Source organism: Populus trichocarpa, chromosome 8, assembly GCF_000002775.5.
Source record: "Populus trichocarpa isolate Nisqually-1 chromosome 8, P.trichocarpa_v4.1, whole genome shotgun sequence".
NCBI classification, from domain to species: domain Eukaryota; kingdom Viridiplantae; phylum Streptophyta; class Magnoliopsida; order Malpighiales; family Salicaceae; genus Populus; species Populus trichocarpa.
In genome coordinates, this window is record NC_037292.2 from 12606424 (window position 1) to 12628119 (window position 21696).

At 33.8% G+C, this 21696-nt stretch overlaps 3 protein-coding genes across 4 annotated transcripts; 2 read left to right on the forward strand and 1 right to left on the reverse strand.

The window, feature by feature from the left end:
* Nucleotides 1–1686: 1686 nt before the first annotated feature.
* On the forward strand, nucleotides 1687–5340 carry LOC18101638 (oxysterol-binding protein-related protein 1D-like). 2 transcript variants are annotated; one of them, XM_052455376.1, is made up of 4 exons: nucleotides 1687–2035; nucleotides 3492–3579; nucleotides 4114–4659; nucleotides 5152–5284. In XM_052455376.1, the coding sequence occupies exons 1-3, from the start codon at nucleotides 1730–1732 to the stop codon at nucleotides 4626–4628; spliced, it is 909 nt and encodes a 302-aa protein (XP_052311336.1). In that variant the 5' UTR covers nucleotides 1687–1729; the 3' UTR covers nucleotides 4629–4659; nucleotides 5152–5284. The 2 variants fall into 2 exon arrangements, with proteins under 2 accessions (XP_052311336.1, XP_052311335.1); XM_052455375.1 differs by having other exon boundaries at nucleotides 1688–2035; nucleotides 4114–4583; nucleotides 5152–5340.
* Nucleotides 5341–5474: 134 nt separating this feature from the next.
* On the forward strand, nucleotides 5475–8923 carry LOC127905670 (oxysterol-binding protein-related protein 1B-like). The gene is made up of 2 exons (XM_052455377.1): nucleotides 5475–5773; nucleotides 8653–8923. The coding sequence occupies exons 1-2, from the start codon at nucleotides 5480–5482 to the stop codon at nucleotides 8695–8697; spliced, it is 339 nt and encodes a 112-aa protein (XP_052311337.1). The 5' UTR covers nucleotides 5475–5479; the 3' UTR covers nucleotides 8698–8923.
* A 766-nt stretch (nucleotides 8924–9689) lies between these two features.
* LOC7473195 (uncharacterized) lies at nucleotides 9690–14676 on the reverse strand. The gene is made up of 15 exons (XM_002312619.4): nucleotides 14243–14676; nucleotides 13975–14151; nucleotides 13761–13885; nucleotides 13531–13675; nucleotides 12848–12997; nucleotides 12696–12749; nucleotides 12296–12391; nucleotides 12127–12186; nucleotides 11906–11980; nucleotides 11769–11822; nucleotides 11421–11522; nucleotides 10705–11307; nucleotides 10523–10621; nucleotides 10201–10308; nucleotides 9690–9991 (listed from the first exon to the last, which is right to left on the reverse strand). Exons 1-15 carry the CDS (start codon nucleotides 14624–14626, stop codon nucleotides 9842–9844), a joined length of 2382 nt encoding a protein of 793 aa, XP_002312655.3. The 5' UTR covers nucleotides 14627–14676; the 3' UTR covers nucleotides 9690–9841.
* Nucleotides 14677–21696: the final 7020 nt, after the last annotated feature.

Genomic DNA, 21696 nt, shown 5'->3' on the forward strand with positions numbered 1-21696 from the left:
GATCTTTATCCTTTTCCTTTATATTAAAATTTTATTTATTTTCAATTTTTTTTTTTTGATACAGCTGAATGATAAAACAAAAACTAAAACCTAGGATACAAAATTCCCATAGCATCAGCTAGGAGACAGTGCTTGATGCCTCCCGGAGGAGCCTCCCACTCTTTATTGCGTTCTTCTCTAAGAAATTTGCATAGGAGCTGGACTCCAACACGTGTCTTGCTATCTCGGGAGACTTTGTTTATGTGGTTGCTTCTATTTTTAAAATAAGTCATTGAAAAAATTATTTGGTAACTTAGGAAACTTAATTTACTATTTGTGAGATCTAATATAATTTACGTTTAAAACGCAGGGCAACGAAAAGTAGCTTGAAATTGCTTGTTCATCTTCTATCGTTCTCCACATAGTAAAGAGTGAATTAGTCCACTCTCCACTTTGTGAAGAGCGGTGGAGAACGTTTTCATTGTTTCGACCGGACCGAGTCCGGTCCAAATCTAAATGCATCGAACCAAGTCCAACCAAGTAAAATGATAAAAAATCTAAATTTTTTTAATCGTGTTTTATTCGAAAAAATAGTGTTTAACATTATTTAATGACACTACATAAATTAGAAAGATATCACATGATGACGTAACTTTTGCAGAATTTGATCGCAGTCTCAATTTTATTCCTGATGATATTTTACCTAATGTTGTTGCACGTTCAAGAAACCATGAAAACTATAGTTCTTGTTGGGTGAATTTCGTACGCGATGAAATTGTAGATAGTTTATTAGAACAATAAAAAAAATTATATAAAGTATTATTTATTTCATGATATAATAACAGTAGTTAAATTTACAATATTTAAATTAAAAACCATCAATATTAATATATATCTTTTTTAGTTATTTTATAATATCGATTTGAAAAGCATTCATAACCAAACACATTAAACTACTTTTTATTCAACCTTAATTTCAATCTTAATTTTAACCAAACATATATAAATACCAAACAAACCACAACTAAAAATACTTTTATAAAATAATTTTTTTCAAACGAGGAACCAAAAACTACCACAATACACACTCCTCCACCTCCAACTGTCCTGTTAACATACCCCGAATATAGGATTGAAGATATTAACAAACGGACACCCATTTTAATAAGTTTTACAGCATCAAGAGAATCAGAAAGACAAGTAACATTTATGGGTTTATATGTAGAATTTAATTATGGGGGTGTAAAACTATATAGTAAAGTATACCTTTAATTACTGAAAATATAGAATAAAAAGTAAATATGATGTTAAAACTCAAACTTTAGAATGGTTAGGATTAAGTTCAACAAGGTAAGAGATTTTTTCACGAAGAGAGATTTGCATTAGATCTTAAAAAAAGATCAATGAATAAAAATTCGACCTAAAAAAACAATTAAATAACAACGCAACTTATCTTAAGTATGGTGTGCTGGGAATGATACATCTTCTCTATATATAATTAATTCTTTACCCAAATTCTTGTAAATCATGAGTTCTTAACCGTTATAATATTAAATAACGATTTTTGAATTATAATTATAATTTTTTGAGTAAATCCAAATTTATTTTTTTTAATAGCACACCGACACATATAATTTTTCAACAGACTCAACTATGCATCACAGTAACATGTGCGACAATATTAAAGAAAAAGGATCAATTCAGAGAGGAGATCCTCTAATTTATAAATCAATTCATCTTAAAATTAACAATGAGAATAATATTTAAAAAACACCCATCAACACCTATTTTTTCAAATGATTCGTGGCTTGAGGCCCTGCAGGCTGCTAAAGATCTTTTCCCTAGAGAGTTGACTAGCAGTGATTATTCACCTTCTGAAGATGTCTTCATTTCAACTGAGAAGTTAAGATCACGATTAGTGCAGGAAGGTGTTGGTGAGACAGTCATCAAAGAATGTGAATCCATTATGTTATCAGAAGTCTCTGAGCTGCAAAACAAGTTGAAGGCTCTTCAACATAAACACATCATGGTGTTAGACACATTGAGGCAATTAGAGGTGCTTTTCACTCTTTCCTTTATCATCTTTATTCGGTGCAATAGTAAATTCGAATATCTGCAAGCATGAGAACAACATACTTTGACATTCCAGGATTTTATGAGAATGAAGCTGGGCATCTCATATTTGATTTTCGGACTTTTTTATGTTTTTCATCTTGAATTTGGCTCAAGAATGTTGTTCGTCTTTGTTGATGTTATGTTGGTTACCATGCAACAATCACAGTAAGTAGGTGTTGCTGTTTCGATTGAATTTGAGATGTTTACCCCATTAGAAGAGACATATGGGTGACTATATCAGTGGAGCAATCTGTAGATTATAGCACTAAGATGCACTGTTTATACATGTTATCTTCATCTTAACTGTGAGATGCTTCACTGTCTTGTAGTTACTCATTCTAGCCACTGTTTAGAACATTAAAAGATTGGTGTTATCTGCAAACACTGAAACTGATCTAGGACAGTCGTGAACTTCCACCGGTCAAGCTCTTTGTGGCCATATAAAATTTAAATAACTTAAAAATTAGTGCAAGTGTTTTATACACATGGAGTTAGAACTGATTATGGATTCGTTTTAGGAGGGACAGGGTTGAAACTTGAAAGTTGGGGTTTAATGTGAGGGTTTAAGGGCTGACTTGATGTTTGAATTAGGCTGTGAAAGTTACTGGAGACACTGTAGTAATGGGAAAGGAGAAGGAGATGCACAGAATAAAATGAGAGGAAAAAAGAAAACCTAGGCATCAAACCTATAAATTAACTTTGAAACTTTAAATTTTCTATCACTCAACTCAGAATTTAAGACATCACATCTTTATTTGTTGAGATTAGAACTAAACAATAAACGTGGATTTAGAGCAGTAAATAAACTAACACAAGCATTCCATAGTTGATTAGGAAAGCAACTGATGAAAACAATTTATTATAAGCTAAATGCTAAAAATTTCAACACGAAGTTAGACTCTGACAAATTGGAAAACCACCAAAATACCCTTGTTTTTCTGGAATTTGCAAAAACTATAATCCTGCCTCGCTTACAGATCACACGCAAAAAATAAACTAATCAAATAAATAAATCTACCATGACAATGACACTTATTCTTAGCTAAAGTATGATATAGCCACTTCATCATTTGGAATCTCAAATAAATAAGGATGGTATTGTCACCAAATGCTTTAAATTTCAAAGATGCTTACAGGAAAAAAAAAAAAAAAAAACTCCAGTATATTGAAGACATGGAATAGAAAAAAGCTTTTCATTTTTATGTTTTATGTGAATGAAATGTATTGCTGCAAGCTGTGTATTGAACTATAAAATGTTGATTGTTATGTTTCTTTGACGATGGTCATTTTATGAACTCGTATACCATTCATATGCGCATTCTCTCATGCATATAATACTGGATCAAAAGATTTAGAACTTTATTGAGGAATAATTCACACCTAAAATTGTTTTGCAGACAGAGAAAATAGAGCTGGAAGCTACTGTAGTAGATGAAACGAAGGAACGTGATTCATATTGTGGACAAGCAAATAGAACATTTAGTGGTTAGTTTTGCTTTTAGATCTTTGTTATTTCCATATTTTGATAGTTGCTTTGATGCTTTTTTACCTACCAGCTCTTATGGGTTGAGCAGTTTACATAATAACCTTATGTGTGAAAATTCTTCAATCATTTGGTTGTTAAGGAAATGTAAGGACAGAGTCGTTAATTGATATTCTTATGGAACAAGTTGACCTTGTAGATCATTTTGGAATTCTACATGCAGAATAATCTTAATCAATTTTCTGGTGCTTTTGTAACTTGATTTTTTGTCTCGATTTGGCATATTGAAACAAAATAGACAAGCACACTTGTAAGTTCTCCACCAATTTTGGCATAGCACTCAAGCATTACATTTGATCCCTTTTGGCGGAGTTTTGTACTTAATGGTACATGGCTCCTTCCTCGCTGTAGTCTCTGACAAAGTCTATTTCAACCACAGGAAAACTTTGCTACTTTGCTCTAAGTTTTCTGGTAAGACTTATTGATTTTTCGAGTGCTGAAAGTTAACTGATATTCATGTTCCTTCCATGTCACAGATTTCTATTCTGTAATGTCAGAGGCTAGTGCTAGCGATTCCGATGCTGACAATGAAAGTCAAGATGGAGCAGATGTTGAATCAGATGAAAATGATGGTTTATTCTTTGATACAAATGATTTTTTGTCCACTGATGCTTTAAGAAGCTCTTCCTATCGGAGTAGGGCAGCTACTGGAAATACAGATATATATGATAAAGACCCCTTTTTATCTGATCATTTGCGTGGGTTTGAGAAGGAGATTAGGACAGTTCAATATCCGTATGTTAAAAGAAGAGATATTCTGCCGGAACCAAAGGAGAAAGAGAAACATGTTGGTCTGTGGTCAATTATCAAGGACAATATCGGGAAGGACTTATCTGGAGTTTGTCTTCCTGTTTATTTTAACGAACCACTCTCTTTGCTGCAGAAGTGCTTTGAGGATTTGGAGTACTCATACTTGGTTGGTCAAGCTTTGGAATGGGGAAAGCAGGTCAGGTCCTCAGCTGTGCTTTCTTTTGTAACAAAGCAGTTTTAAAACATGATCTGCTTGTTACATTTTAGTACAGGTAGTTGGTTAATCAAGCATCAGTAGACTGTAACAGACTTTTTTTCCTTTTCCCCACTTTTTTTTATTAATGAATCGATTTGTTTCCTTTCCTTTGTTTTGTATGTTATCACTGATTCAATTTGTGACTTAGCTGTTACTTAGGCTTCTTGGTGATTGTGATCCCTGTTGGACTAAGGTCATTCTGTCCTTCTGTCCACTTGCTTGTCTGTTTGTTTGATTTTGGAGGACTATCTGGTTTGAAATAAGCCTCTTAAGGCCTTTAGCTTTTGTTATGGAGAATGAGATATTCAGACCTTGATCATATTTGTAGAAAATTAATATTAACTGACAGCAGAATTTTATTGAAAAGTCTTTTTCATTGTTGTTAATTAGCTCCATTCTTTGGTTCCCGCGGGAACTGTTTATGGTGGTACTTATGTTGTATCAGGATGCATTGAGTTGGCATTTTTTGTTTATTTATTCATAAATAATGGGATTTTGCATGTTTCAGGGGAACGATTTGATGAGAATTCTAAACGATGCAGCTTTTGCTGTATCCGGGTATGCCTCAACAGAAGGTCGTCAGTGCAAACCCTTCAACCCTCTCCTTGGGGAAACCTACGAGGCTGCCTATCCAGATAAAGGACTTCGTTTTTTCTGATCAGAAAAACTAATGCTCTCTCCCCCCTTATGTTTTAAACTGATTGCGACAAATTCTTGAACCAGATGTGCAGTTACTATATATGTTGAATATCATTGAGATAAAAGTTAATCTGGCTTTTCTCTTTATTCTTGATATGATGCTTGACTAGCCTTTTTTTCAGGTAAGTCACCACCCTATGGTAGTTGCTTGTCACTGTGAGGGAAGAGGCTGGAAATTCTGGGCTGATTCCAATCTCAAGGGGAAGTTTTGGGGGCGGTCTATTCAGCTCGATCCTGTTGGTGTCCTCACCCTGCAGTTTGAGGATGGAGAGACCTTTCAGTGGAGCAAGGTCACCACTTCCATATACAACATTATACTTGGTAAACTTTATTGTGATCACTACGGAACCATGCGTATCAAGGGCAGTGGAAAATATTCTTGCAAGCTCAGGTTCAAGGAGCAGTCCATCATAGACCGAAATCCCCATCAGGTGCTTAATCTATTTTTCATACAACTTGTGACAAACCCATGCTTACAACCAGGGGGGCAGTTTCCCTCTTTAGTTTTTGTTCCAAAACATAAATCATTAATATAATGAAATAAAAAATTCACCTTGCACTAAAAGATGTTTGACCTCCTTGCCCTTTCACCTAATTTGTAGAAAACCATTCAAGTGTTAGACTAGCAGCAAGAAGCTACACTCTCTGAATTTCTCTTATCAACGTGATTTCATCATTTTCCTTTGTTGTTTGTTAAAGAAATCAACAACCTTTCCATCAACATATTTGGAAGATTATTAATCAATAGATTGCTAGCTATTGTTAAACAGGCAGAATGCTTTATGAAATGTGCTAAGTAGCTGAAAGTATAGCCACAAAAGATAGAGATTTAAATAAGTTGGAAAATAATAATGCTGACTTCTTGAGGAACTCAAATAATAAGTACTTTGAGGCAGCTTAGAAGCTTGCTTTAGCTCTCCAAGGGTGTGTTAAGGTTCTCTAAATCGCCCATGAGATGTGGACTAGAGCTTGAATTGTTACAACCACTGGCGTGTTGCTTCTTTAATCATATAAAAGTGAGATCCACCATGATAACTACTTGGGGGTTGCACTTTTATGCGAGCGAGGGAGCATTGCACCAGGAGCACCTTACAATCTCTCTATTATAAACAATTTGAGATAATATGGTAACTATAACAACGTGCTCTCTTTTGGGCTAGTTTAGAGCTAGAATTATTATAACTATTAGCGCATCGCTTCTTCATTCATATAAAAGTGAGACACACCATGATAACTGATTGTGAGTCCTCCTTTTATGCAAGGGAGGGAGGACGACACTGAGAGTACCTGATAATCTCCCTCTATTATAAACAACTTGAGAAAATATGATAGCAATCGTTATAACTTGCTCTTTTTGGGCTAGCCTAGAGCTGGATCTGTTAGAACAACTATCATATTCTCCTTGCTTAAATATATACACAGAGAGTATGCGAGAACACTAGGCCAAAGTCCAAAACATTTGCAAATATTCTCTCTCAATATAGATATGTATTAATATTATAACATAATAGAGTTTACCATTAACATATGAAGGGTGGTGTTATTTCCACTTCACCTTTTGTCGTAATGACCAGTATAATCTTGTTTAAGCAACACATTAAATAAGATTGCAACAAAAAAAGTGAAGATTAACATCACCCTTCATTAATATAAACGCTAATGTTGTCAAAGCTGCCAGGCACTCTTAAAGCTCTTATGGCTCTAAGCCTAGGCCCAGGGTCAAGTGCAACCTTGCAATTGAGTGAACTAAGGTTCACCCTATGTAAAGTGGTTTTAAAGATATAATACGAGAAATGTTTAAAAGTTGAATATAATTTGTTTAGCCTATTGGTTGAAGTAGTAGAATGTTGTGTTGTTGCTGAAAAGTTGTGGTTCGAGATTCTAAGCAAGCTATTAATTTTTAAAAAAACTTATAGCTGTGGTTTGAAGTTCTAAGTAAGCTATTCAAGATTTTTTAAACTTGTATATCTATTAACATGCAAAGCAATTATCAAACACATAAAATGAAAAATATAACATTTGGTTCCATTCTCGGTTGTTTATAAGACACGTCCATTAATGGTAGTAGGAATATAGCTCAAACAATGAATCTGCCTAAATACATCAGAAGTATAAAATTCATAATAGAACATTTCTAGAGATATAATCATCCCTCTATCATATGAGATGGTGGTTCTCTTTGGCTTCCTTGGCTTTGTGTCTGTCAATGCTCTTATTTCTTCTCTTTCTTGTACTTTTCCCTCAAGTCTTTCGAAGTTCCAGCCCAATCTTTTTCAACTTCAGAGATAACTGTGGGGACCATACTATAACTTTAATTGAATTAAGCCAGATAATTATAAAAGAAATCAATGGCACTAGTTTGAGCTGCTTGATCAGGCACCGTGCATGCCTTGTGTGGCTAAGGCCTGCCTAGTTTAAGGCCCTTCATGTAGGGCTTTGTACACATTTTGTTTTTTGACACCTTTTCCTTGCCCTAGAATCCTGTTAATAATCTGTTTAACGCCTCATATTTGTGACAATCATTATAAATTGGTTGAGGGTCCATCAACTAGTGCTCCTGAGTAGAAAGAAATTAAATACGTACTACTCTTTCTCCTTCCATCCATTAAAGAATAATTTGCGTGTGAATTAAAAAATATCACTAACAAATTGGTTTTTACACTGATTATACATGTTTCCATTCTCACAGTTTGATTGCTATTAGAAAATTATCCGTTCTGGTACTTTGCTGCACTTTGTTTCTCTACATCTGTCCTGCGCTTACAAACCATGCTGACCAAATCCCTAGCTCACACATACTTGGCAACTCGACAGGTCCTAACTTAATAGATGAACAAGACACAGATGTGTGCACTTGTTTGATGTGGTGCTGGAACCAACTACTTGTTGATAATAGACTGATTAGGCAGGTGTGGTGCTCCACTGAAAGGTCTCTCCAAATCTCCATACCTTTCACACACCCTTTTAGACCGAACCTTCGAACTCGGTCCCTGACTGATCGAACTTAGAGAGGACACAGTGCCGAGTCAGGAGGTGAGTCGGTGCTCTTGTTAGATGTAACCAAGAAGTTGGAGATTAATAGCAAGATATCCTGTAGGAAATCTTGCAGAACATATTCTGTAGAAGCCCAAAAACGTTGGAGATTAAGATATAAATATGCAAACAGTAAGCATGTGTGCTCCTGAACCTCATACAATGTCAGGCAAAAATTGCAAGATATGGCTACGTTCAAACTGCCCTGCCTTTAGATGTCTCTTTGACCTGACAGAGACTGCTCAATAACAGCATTTGTATTTCCGCTTTGAGACAGGTAGATCCATACGGGTGCTGTCAGGTTTTTAATACTTCAGCATGAAGAAGATTTATTTCATGAACGTAGCATGTTTTCAGTAACCAGTGCTGGATATTGCCAGCACCTGAGTTCTTCGAGAAACTAGAGGCTTCATCCCTTTAGAGTTTTTTTCATGTTATTATTTTCCTAGTTGGTTCCAAAATAACTTGTTTATATCTGATGCACAATTTACCTTGTGATGCTTTCACACAATCATGCCATGGAGTATATATATGCTTAGCGTTCTTATTCTTCATACGTCCACTACTGGTTAAAGTTTAGACGGAGAGGGGAAAGATTGCAGACCTCAATTTGGAAGGCAGCAATGCCATTGTTGTTTTGACGAAGGATGTTGCTTTGTATATTTGCATGGCATGATATGCAGTCGATTACTTCTAGTTATCTGGCATAACCAAGTGTCGAGTCAAATTAGAAATTTAGAATATTCTCAACATGCTTCTCCTACTTCTGATGAGTTTTTATGGCTTTTCCTGTCGTGTCTATATGCAAGATGCAATTTAATTGTCTCATCAATATTTTATTTCAAATATAATTAATTATTTTATTATTATATATATTTGAATAAATAATATAATGATATTATCTTCTTAACCATACATATTGTTTTTACCCGTGGAGAAGTTATCATTTTAACACTCAATATAAAACAAAGGAAAAAACATCTCTATTTGTTATTTTAAAGATGTTAAGCTTCATGGTAATAAAAATAAAAATAATAAAACCTCATCATAAAATATTTCAAAAATAAAACAAAAAATATTTTTATATTTTATTTTATCATCATGATCTATCTCTTGTCTTCAAACAAAAATCAATAATCAATCACTACTGAAGTATTGAATCACCTATTTTGACACCTAGGTTTTATGCCACGATCAACGTTTTTAACCCTAATAATAAACTGCATCACCTAGAAGCTTTCACTAGACAAGTATACGGTGCCATAATCTTTCAGGACTTGGTGCGCTTTTGCCTGGTAACAAGTAGCCAAATCCTTCTCAAATCAATGGTTTGTTTTGCTGGTATTGTAATTAGACAGTTGGCATATAAGAGGTCACCAACAAACCAAAACTATATCCTCCAAGAGAGTCTGGTATTTTATATGTATAAAAAAAATGCTTCATGGCATGATAATACACGGTTCTGATCATTTCCATGCTTTCTTCCCCCGGAACTGCTTGCCAGAAAGGCTTTGCTTTTTCTTTTTCTCTTGTCGAGATCTTGCTACCTTGGCCCTTTTTGCAGCAAGAGGCATCTGCTTTTTGTGTTCTTTCTGCCTGTTGCTCTGCCCGCCAGTCTGTCAGCACAAACCATGAAAGAAGTTCGTCAAACAATCAAGCAAATCACATAAAAACATTAATGCTTTGAACAAATCCGAACATGCGCTGAAAGATTTAAAGATCTATTTTAAAGTTTGTGCCAGAATCAACTATTACTGAGAATAAGATGGATTGGATTTCAAGACTTGGACCCCAAAATGTAAGCTTATGAAAAATGAATGAGCACCTTTTTCTGTTTTACGGCGATTCTAGATTTGTAGCTCTCTCTATCCTCTCTCCCTGCTCTCACCAGCGCTAATCTTTCTTCCTTGTTTAGCCTCGCCCGTACATGAACCTACGAAACGGAACCACAAAGCAAATTATATATCTCTTAGAGCTCATCAATATATATGTGTGCGCGCGCGAGCGGGCGCTTGCTTAAGAAGCAACATTTAACTAGGAGGAAAACTTTTAAGAAGAGACCTGAAACAGACATTTAAGTTAGTTCACATATCTAGGCACAACTGCGAGCGAAACTATTCATCAGTAATAACTAATAGAAGACTTACTTCAAGCGTAGCAGGATCCACCCGCTTAGCACTCAGATCATCAGAACTTGGAACCTTAAATCCTTGCCGATTTAAAGCAATCCTGGCATCCTTCTTGGCCTAGCGCATGAAAAACATGTCAAATAAACACTTCATGGTTAGCATATATCAATACTGACATCAATGTTAACCTATTAACATACCGTAAGTTCCTTGATTCTTTGGAAGTCTTCATTAGAAAGAATACCATCTGTAGAGTCTGATGGTGGTTTCTTCAACTTCTCTTCTGTCATTTTCTTTAAAGCCCGCAAACTTGTATCAGCTGCTAGAAGTTGCCCATCAAAATCAGAGAACTTCCTCTTTCTAGCAGTAGATTTGTTAACTTTATTTATGATAGCCCTCGCATAACTGTCTTCATCATTCTCCTCCTGATCCTCATCCTCGTCCCCCCCCTCACCACCACCACTGTCATTGTCTACAGCATCATCACCATCTTCATCAACTGAGCCATCTTGCACGTCACCATCCTCACTTTCAGCGTCATCACTGTAAATCTGATCTCCTTCATCACTGGCAGAAACCATCTCCTCATTTTCAGAATCATCATCAGAGCCACGGGATGCCAAATCATCAACATCATCGCTGTCCTCCTTGTCTTCATCATCATCATCATCATCATTAAGTTCTTCTAACAACTCAACACCAGGAACACTGCTGACAATATTGACTTCTCCATAGGCCTTCGGCCTAGCTTTTGGGTCAATGGGACGACCTCGATCTTTCTTAATCAGCAGAGAGGGACAAACCTGAAGTAAAGGAAGCAATTAGTCTCACTGTATTAATCATGCCTGTAAGCATGTCTTGCAAAAACCGGTACTCATGGACAGAGGAAGCATATTGAGGCGCACAGTTCTAGTACCTCTCTGAATAAAGTAATGAGTGAACGAGCAGCTATTGAAACTGCCTTCTCATGAGATTTCTTGTATAATACAAGGTCTTGCAGTAAATCTTCATTCATCAACTAGAAAACAGAAGCAAAATATTACCTTTGTCAATAAAAGTAAAATTCACATGTGAGAATATTTGTATTTGAACTGATGCATGCAAAGAGATGCAACATCAAAAAGGAGATTAATGTTTCCATAAAAAAAATTCTAATAGAGGAAGCACAATAATAGCATACAAAAATATTTCTTCGTATCTCATCAATATTTTAAGAAACAGAAATAAGTAGTCAAAAAGAAAATGGCAACTGAGTTATAGTTACCAAAGGTATTCGCAAGCATATTTCCCTGATCACATTCAGTCCAATAGCAATGGCCTGGAACAAGCAAATAAAGTTAACAGGAAAAAACAGTTTACAATTTTAGAATACAGTCGTAGCAAAGCAGCTGGTGATCATACCTCAGGACGCGAGTGATCATGTACAAATTGATTTACTATTTGTTTGAATAATGGCTCAACTGCATCAGGAGGCACCTGGTACAGCAAAAACAGTGAGTTAGCAAGGAAAAGAATCTAAGAATCACATAGAAGTAGAAGAGGATGGAAGTTGAAGAGAATAAATTTAAAGGAAAAAATCTATGATCACAGCATTGAATTCAATCAATCAAAATGGACGTTACCAGATCATGACAGGCCTGGACAGCTGCTGCAAGTAAATTTGTGATGTCACGCTGATGTGGCTGCACATAACAATACCACCTTAGGATCAAAGAAAAGTGGGTAACAAGAAAGGCCGTGGCCATATTTCCATGGCCAACAGCATAACTTTAATTCATTCTAATAGCACACCTGAACATATTTCTGAAGAAAAGGATAAAAGTTTAATAAAATCAAGCGGTGGAGCCCCACAGTTCGAGCAATTACTTTCAACATCATCATCTTGACCTGAAGTTTAAACAGAGCTTGACGTCAATAAAAAATGTACAAATCTAACTGAAAAATATAAAAGCCAGTGCAGCTTTTTGGGAACAAGAATCTCAATATAACCCCTAGTGTTCCAAAATTTTCTCCATTCTTTTTACTCATTGTCCTTGAACCCACTTCCAGTTATTTTTCAGAACTCAAAATAAGGTATACACAGACACAAATGTATATTTATGTGATACCAACATACAATACAGAAAAGATGCAAGTGTGCATGCTAACAGACACACCACAAACTTTGCCAAAGCCAAGATTTCATAATCACCTCAAAACGTTCATTGCAAGTCTGAAGGCGAGAAAATAGCCTCTCAGCAAACCCCTGCAAGCAAAATGAAATCCTAAAATCTCTTTATCCCACATAAAAATGTTCAGAGTCTGTAGAACTACACTCAGTAAATTATAGGAAAAGAGGAAAACCTGTGCGTCTTTAAGATGGTTGAATGGTGAATAATAATTTGAATTGTTGTTTTCTGATGACAATCTTTGCTGCCTTTTCATGCTACGTATGGCCCGCTGCAGTTTTGCTTTCTTTTTCTTCTTGCTAGCTACAGTACCTTTATTGTGTGCCTGGGGTTTTGACAAAACAGGAACAAAATACTGTAAATTAACCATATTTGTTCAACTGTTATTGATGAATTATATGGCACCTCCTTCAATGTATCAACACCAGTTCTGCCAAGAAGGGGTGAGGTTGTGTAACATACCCGTTTAAATTGATTGTGTAGATTGGAACCTGAAGACATCTAGATACACTGGAGTTCCAAGATCGTAAACAAGTTAAGGCTGATTTGGTGTTGGTTTCATGTGATGTTTGGCTACTGGATATATGATTTTGCTATTCTTTCTTGGTAGATAGTGAGATTGAGTAGGATGACGAAAGTCAGGGGTTAACTTGGGGATTCAAGTTCATCTTAGTGGCTCAGTTTTTTCTGCTAGACAAACTAACTGTTTAACCAGTTGGCAATAAGTTACTAACCATGTGGACAATTATGATAGTGGCTGTTGTTAGTTACTGTAGAATGGCTGCCTCTAGAATTCAAAAAATAAAATATATATATATATATATATATATATATATATATATATAAGGTGTATCTGACCTTATAAATAGACTCTTTACTAATGACAACTTGAGCTGTTCGAGGATTTGGATCGTCTTCGCCACTTGAAGCATCGCTATCATCATTGTCATTATCTTCAATCTTCTCATAATCGAGGAGAAAAGACAGAGCAGCAATCATGATTCTGACAAAGGCAATCAAATTTCAAAAATTGGAAAGCAGAAGTTCCTTAGCAACCACCTCAAAAAAATAAAAGGGGGAAAGCTAACCTTGATGATGAATGAAAACATGCCATACAAATTGAATTTGCAGTTCTATCATCGAACCACACCTTCCTTCGATGAAGCTCACATAGTGTGATGAGTGCTCTCTTCGCTCGTGCTTCATCATCTTGCTAAGTGAACATTAAAAAATAATACGATAATTCAAACCAACAAATGCACAAAGATAGATGATAATACTAGCAAGCAAAAGATTACAAACCTGTAGCAAGGAAAAGAGGATATTTTGAAGGGCCCGATTCTTAGCCTCATTTTTATGCTTCTTATTCATCCTCCTAATGCTATGAACAACATGAGTAAAAGCCAAATTCCTCAATGTCCTATCTCCCAGTGTTTGAAGCTCCATGAACAATGCTAGAGTTTCACTAATATCAACCATCTAACGACAAATTATACCAAATCAAATCCACAAAATTAGAAAATAATTATCACAAATTAATGGGCAATTCAAAAAAGAAAAAAAATCATACATCTCGATTAATCAGTAGAATAAGCGCTTGAGTAACATGACACCGAAGTCCCGAAGGCAGAGTCCGAGCAGACGATTTGAGAAACTCAGCGAGTTGAGCTGGGAACTCAGCAAGCTGCTTCGGGTAAAAAGGTGTAACATGAGACAAAAAAGTGGCGCGGTCACTGAGGTCCTTGTAAATAGTGGGGTCAGCGCAGACACCGGAGGAGGAGGCGAAACTGAGAGCTGCTTGCTGTTGAAAAAGATCCAAAGCGGACTTAAATTGGTTGTAAACCAAGCCGAGCTCCGTTTCGTAACCTTCTGGGTCAATTTTCATTTTGGATTGGAGAGATTGAAGGCTCAGCTTCTCCGAGCTCCGCCCCGACGCCGACAAGGAATCCGCCATCGACAGTTTTAAGATTGATAAAAAAAAAAACCCCTGCTAAAACCCTAGTCTCTGATAATTTTTAGCGATGTATATATAGCCGGTGCATGATACGACACCGTAGCATCCTAATGGCATTTTTTTCTCCCATTATGGGACTGAAGGCTGAAGCTGAGTTAATTTTAACTTAATCCCTATTGTTTATTATAATTAATTAATTAGTCATTATAATCTCAGAAATTATTAAATAGTTCTATTTTTTCAACAATGGCTTCTTTCCTCATCAAATATCTCCATCTTACCTTCTTACTTTTTTCTTTATTATACTTTTCGAAGAACTATAACATGAAATAAATTAGAAATGATAAATTACAATAATCTTTCTGTTGTATTATAAAATTACAGTCAGCATTTAAAAGTTTGAGTATTTGTTAACAAACCCTTTTATATTTAAGAGAAAACTACAAACCTCCTTATATATAAAAAAAAAATCCTTGATTATTATTTAAAAAGGATAGATAAGAAAATTAAATATAGAAAGATATTCAAAGAACTCAAAATGAAATTAAAATTGTTCATCTACCAAAAATAAATATGATTATTCTTCTATAATTTTGATTTTTTTTCAATTTAACAATCCAATTTTTTAAATAAAAAATAAGGGTGTTTTGGATATTAAAAGGTGGTTATGTAATTTTTTAAAATTTTGGATGGTGGCTGTAAAATATACAATAACAATAACAAACAAATAAATAAATATCTGGTTGGGACGAGTCAAGTTAGTTTAAGATACAAAACTCGTTACTTAATACATGAGATCAAGATACCACCACAAAAGGATGGAATAAGAAAGAATTAATTGTAAAAATGGACATGAAAAAAATATTTAAGCCAACCTGATCCAATCTTTCAAACCGTGACTCAAAAGGTTAACAAAATCCCGATCAATAAAATATTGATGAATGAAATCAAAAAAGAAAGTTCCAATAAAAAATAATTAAAAACAAAACAAATAGCAATTAAATGAATAGGAACTAAATCTCATATAAAATAAAATGAACTAAAACATTGAGGGATGCAATTGAAAAGATAATTTAATTAAGAGAGTGAATAAAAAAAATTACAATAAAAAAGGGGACCAAATTTGAAAGGTAAAAAAATCAAACGAGGGTTAAATTCAAAGAAAATTTTAATTTTATAGATTATTTAAAATAAAATAAATAGTAATAAAAAGAATATAGACTAAATTTGAAAAAAAAAATTGATGGGCTGCTTTGAAAATGTGTAGGGAAGGCTCTGAAATTGACCATCAGCGTATATCGAGAAGAGAAGTAAAAGAAGAAAAGAAAAAAATGACCATTAGCACAAAAACCAATATTTTTTTGTCACACGCGTCGCTCATAAATAGAAGTGATGTCGTGAGGATTAAAACACCGTTGTGAAAGCTCGACTTTAGCCATCAGGTGACTTTGTATGTGTTGTCCTAAGAGTGTGAGAGTAACCATGCATGTCCGCGTGAATGTCACTCGCAATCAATTTTTTAAAATTAATTAATATTTAATCATGCCTAAATACTAAACTGCATATGATCAAACTTAATAATTACAAAAAACAAAACAAGCGAAAACGACAAAAAAAACCCCTTGACCTAAAGCAAAGATAATTTTAATTCAAAAGTATTGTGGTCATTTTACCGTGCCTTTAAAACAAAAAATAAAATAAAAATAACACTACTACTAATGCTTTAATTTTTTCCTCCAAGAGCATTTTCAAGGGGAGATATTATTTTGAAGAGTCAGATTAATAAAATGGATATTGTTTAATTATATAAATATGTTTTATTATTATTATATATACTCTAATAAAATAATTCTATTGGAAAGTTAATTCTATTGAATTGAGAGAAATAAATAATTTATTTTTTCTTCAAGTTTATTTTGTTCTTAACCCTAGTTTTTACTTTTGTAAAACAATTATTGAAAGCTAAATTTTATTTTATTTTTTTCCGCTTTCCATTTAGCACCTTGGAGGGAAGATAGAGAGCGCCAAACATCTTGCGGGCCTGTCTCTCCCCTCGACAGGGAGGAGTAGGAGATTTGAGTGTAGAGATTGAGAGTTGGAGGCAGCCACTGCAATGAAACTACAAGGTTTAAGCAGTGGAAGAACAGTCACGACCATGAGAATCGACTTTGTTGTGCTCTGTTTGTAAGTAAACTACTAAAAAATAAGTCTATTAGCAACTAACTAGTCCGTTGCAGATAATATTAAAATTTGTTATTGATAAAATTCAGCAACGGAATTAGCAATAGATAATTTCAGATGCAAATAATAGATGCTAATTTTTTAGCAACGGATTATCAGTTGCTGATTTGTTTAGTAACCAATTATCTGTTGCTGAAATTCGGTTGCTGAATGTGTAAATCAGGAACGGATATTCCATTGCTGATTAAAAATTCTTATCCAGTTCAATTTCAATTTTAAAAATTTGAAATTGATTCCGCCAAAATTTAATATAATATAAAAAAAGTTAAAATATTAATATTTTTATTAACCCAAAATCAAACCCACATTCCCACAATTTGCTCTCTTTTGCATTTCCGCTGCCTGCGTTCTTGCTTCGTGTCCGTTCATATCGCAAAGCGGGGCGACGCCAGGTTAGTTGAAAAGAGCGGGGCCAACCAAGACCCCCAGAGAAAGCTTTGCTCGATACCCAGGAAAACTTTGTCCTTATCTCTCGTTGATTTCTATTACAATCCCAAATCAAAGCCAAAAACATCCTCTCTCTCTCTCTCTCTCTCTCATAAATTACCTGGAGAAGAAGTTAAGAAAATAACAAATTATGTTTGTGGAAAATGATGCATGACAGAGATAGGTAGAATAGAAAGGGAGATATGGGTTTGGTTTCTAGAGAAGGAATAGAAAGGGAGATATGGGTTAATTAGGTTTTTGTGGAGAAGTATAGAAAGGGAGATATGGGTTTGGTTTCTAGAGAAGGAATAAAAAGGGAGATGTGGGTTAATTAGGTTTCTGTGGAGAAGTATAGATAGGGATAATATTGGGTTCTTTCAGAGAATGAAAAAATTTTGCAACTGTGGGGTTCCTTTTGTTTTCTAGAGATGGAGAAGTATAGAAAGGGTCATTATTATTTATTGTTTTTTTATAAAAGTCAAAATTTAATCTATTTTTTAAACCATATTAGTAACGGCAAATCTGTTGCTGATTTTTAATATGTTAATTTATTTTTTAGTATCTGATTTTTCGTTGCTAATCCGTTGCTAATATTAAAAAATTAATATATATATATATATATATATATATATATATATATATATATATATATATATATATATATATGCAATTCACGAGAGAGAGAGAGAGAGAACCTGAGAATTACACTCCTAAGAAAAAGGTGATTAGCATCGGATGTTAGCATCAGAGCAACAGATTAGTAACGGATTATATATATATATATATATATATATATATATATATATATATATATATATATATGTTATAGCTACCCAAAGTGATCAATGAGTAAAGACTTGGTATTGTTACTTAGACTTTCTCTTACACTATACAAAGAATGCAAATTAAACAGACTCCAGTGAAAGTTTCTTTCTGGCCAAGGGCTGGTGGTGTTGGTTTTTTTTCTTCTTCTTCTTTTCCCTTGCTAAAGTAACGCATTAAGAGGTGTGTCAATCATATAAAGATTATGTTTTTCCATTCATTTGCAGGGTCTTTCTAAAGTCAAACTGAGTGGTGAAGAGTTAATGTCAAGGTTGCTTAATATATAGAAGATGGATGCTGCACATCCCAGATACTGAAATTCACCGAATAAAGCTGTCTCCATTGCGAGGTCGAGATAGGGATTGCCAATCTGTTAACTTTGCCTTGCTGAACAATACCAAACTATATTTTGGTGATGACTCGATGGAGAAAGGCAGTGAAGATCCTTTCTTCTATGTTGTAATGGATGATTTGTTGCTTCCATTGGTACGTAAATGGTAATAAAGCGATCGAGAAAACTAGATACATTGTTTCCTTGACTAATGTGGTAAGCTCACATTCCTTATGGATATGGGATGACAGGTACTTGTTAAGATACAATTAAGCCTTCTCTCTGTAGGCTTTAGGAAGTTGGGTTGCCCAGCTTAATTATTGTGAGTTTTGTGCGTGGGTGCTGCTAATGGCTTTTCTTTGTATATTAGAGAATATGCAATCTAGATTGATATAGAGACGAAGCCGTATTCCTTGTTGATCTCTGCATATTTTTTATGGAGCAGCTGGTTTTGCATTTCAGTCATGTTAATGACTGGCTTAGAACTCTCCTTGTAAGATTTAACATAAGGGATGTGAGCTCATTCTCATTAATTTCTGCTGTAGTTTTGAGGCAGTTATGGCATGTAGTAAGCTTCACCAGGCCATTTGAAGATCATATAACTTTCTACTGAGAAATTTTCTAGGTTACATGTGGAGGCTAGCTGTCTAAGTGCAAATGCAGCAGATGAAGCAGCTGTTGGTAGGTGATCTTTTGCTGCAGTCGCTCTTGGAAACTTGCCAGAGTTTTTATGGAATTTTCACTTTGAGAGTAAGTAATATTATGAGATCGTGCATGGCTTAGTGAGATGTGTGTTTTCAGCTGTTTCACGTGCAGAGAGAGGGCTAAAATCACATTTGCTTCTGAGAGGAGAGCAGCATGAAATTCTGACTGATTATGTCCTAATTTCAACAGTATATGGATTATTCACTTATGTTCCTAAATCTATTTATGCCCATTGGGTGAATATGCTGAGGAGCTATGCTAATTAGGCGGCAGGCAACACTAGTTATATTCATGGTTATTAAATCTGGCATGGGTTAACTGAAATTTTTTAAAAAATATATCTATGTTTTAATATAAAGTTTTTAATTCCAAACTGGAAGGATATTATTTTATTTTATTAAGTTAAAATATTTAAATAAAAAAGAGTTTTTTATTTCACATTAAAAAAACACAATTTTCCTTTTATGACATGTAATGCATATATTAATAGGTTTTCAATCTCAAAATAAATAAATAAAACCTTCTTTTAATATTTATACAGTACATATTGATATGGGTTAGGCGTGATATAACACTAATGCTTTTTAGATCTTTTATTTTTTACAAGCTCGTGTTTTATTTAATTTAGACCTAGTCAGATCCAAAACACTGATAATCATACCAAAAAAATCCTAATTCCTAATTGTCTATGAAGTAGCAGAGGATGTTGTAGCATTACCAGATAAACTGAAAATCCGTTTTTAAGAGTTTATTTGAAACAAATTATATATTGAATTAAATTTAATTTTCAAGCAGATTTAAATTTAATTTATAATATTTGCATGAGTAAATTTAATTATATTATTTGAAATACTGGTAAAAATAAAATGAATTGAATGAATATATAGTTTTAGCTATTTTAACATTAATTTAAAAATTATTTTTGTTACATAAAAAGCATCACTCGGGTATTAGAATAACTTATAGTATAAGATTATGATATTCAACATTCAGCTGTATAATTAATAGCTGAAAAAATTAAAAAAATGCTACAACTGAGATAGTAGATTTGGAGTTAATTATCTCCAGCCAAAACCATAGGAACCAGGGAAAAGGTACAATGGTAATTGGGTATTACGGTACAATTATATTTTTGAAATTTTTTTATTTTTTTATTTTTAAAATATTATTTTTTTATCATTTTATTATATTAGTGTCAAAAATAAATTTTAAAAAATAAAAAATATATTATTTTAATATATTTTTAAAAATATATTATTTAATATATTTTTAAAAAATAATATTTTAAAAAACAAACTTTATCATATTACCAAACAGTCACGTATGATGCCAAATTCTAAAACGCAGTAATTCAGTCCTGCCATGCAAAGCTTCTTGAGAACTCAAAAGCTAAAAACATTTTTATTAGAAACTCAATCTTTTTAAGCAGTATTTGAAATCCAGTTAAAATTATGTTTTAAAAATATAAAAAATATTTGTTATTTAAAATTAATTAATTTTTTATATTTTCAAAACATTTTAATTTATTAATATTAAAAATAATTTTTAAAAATTAAAAAATATATATTATTTAAATACATTTCTAATTAAAAAATACTTTAAACCACACACTTCCTCAAAATTTAAGAAATATAATACTTACAATAAAATTCTACTGCTTTCCAAATGTTAAGATTTGAAAGGTGAAGCACTTGACATTAATGCCCATAAGGTGTCCGAAGAACAGCGAGTCGCGACTCCCCTCTTAATCAAACTCTAGTTTTCTGCAGTTATAATTCAATTCAAATCAAAGAATACAAAAGGGTACCTGAAGATCCCTTTTCTGGGCAAGAAGTTTCTTCTCCACCAACTTATTTTGCTGTAATCTACAAAACAGACATAACCCACAACATCACTCTTAAAAAAAGATGAAATATTTAACATTTTAAATCAATTAAATTTATGAAAGCAATTATTGAATTCCAAGGATTTACAATGTTTATCACATTTACTTGTTTATCGATTTAAGAGAGCATAGGCCTTTGATTAAGAATACACTTCTATTTAATTTCTTAATTATTTGAATTCCAAGGATTTACAATGTTTATCACATTTTTGTTTATCGATTTAAGAGAGCATAGGCCTTTGATTAAGAATACACTTCTATTTAATTTCTTAATTATAATTAAGTTGCAACTTGCCTTTGATGCAGCCACTGGTGCTTCTAAGTTCCAACAATGGCTTATTGAATGTGATTTCTTTCTTATAGGTGTCATTCCCCAAGTGCAGAACTTGTGCCGGAATCATTTACTTGGAAAAGATAGACAGGTAGAGTTGGTTGTAGACGCTGGCACTGGTACGACAGCCATCGGTTTGGGAAGTGGAGCACTGTGTTTAGGTTAAGTCCCAGTTTCTATTACAGCCTTCAATTGACCTGACTAAGGTTCTGAATGATTGTGTGTTACCACTCCCAGGGATTGAGTTTTATTTGACTATGCTATGGCAACACTGTAACTATTGCCGTTGATCGGAGAATTCATTGCAGAGACGGAGAATTCATTGAATT

What these genes read in the sequence shown, in the direction of transcription:
- LOC7473195 (XM_002312619.4), bottom strand. Translation starts at nt 14,626, where the DNA reads ATGGCGGATTCCTTGTCGGCGTCGGGGCGGAGCTCGGAGAAGCTGAGC. An exon ending in TTCTACTGATTAATCGAGAT is followed by an intron (nt 14,152 to 14,242) that starts GTATGATTTTTT and finishes ATTTGTCGTTAG; the next exon opens with ATGGTTGATATTAGTGAAAC. An exon ending in TGGATCCTGCTACGCTTGAA is followed by an intron (nt 10,309 to 10,522) that starts GTAAGTCTTCTA and finishes TCCGTTTCGTAG; the next exon opens with GTTCATGTACGGGCGAGGCT.
- LOC127905670 (XM_052455377.1), top strand. Translation starts at nt 5,480, where the DNA reads ATGGTAGTTGCTTGTCACTGTGAGGGAAGAGGCTGGAAATTCTGGGCT. An exon ending in TAGACCGAAATCCCCATCAG is followed by an intron (nt 5,774 to 8,652) that starts GTGCTTAATCTA and finishes GCTTTGAGACAG; the next exon opens with GTAGATCCATACGGGTGCTG.
- LOC18101638 (XM_052455375.1), top strand. Translation starts at nt 1,730, where the DNA reads ATGAGAATAATATTTAAAAAACACCCATCAACACCTATTTTTTCAAAT. An exon ending in ACACATTGAGGCAATTAGAG is followed by an intron (nt 2,036 to 3,491) that starts GTGCTTTTCACT and finishes ATTGTTTTGCAG; the next exon opens with ACAGAGAAAATAGAGCTGGA. An exon ending in CTTTGGAATGGGGAAAGCAG is followed by an intron (nt 4,584 to 5,151) that starts GTCAGGTCCTCA and finishes TGCATGTTTCAG; the next exon opens with GGGAACGATTTGATGAGAAT.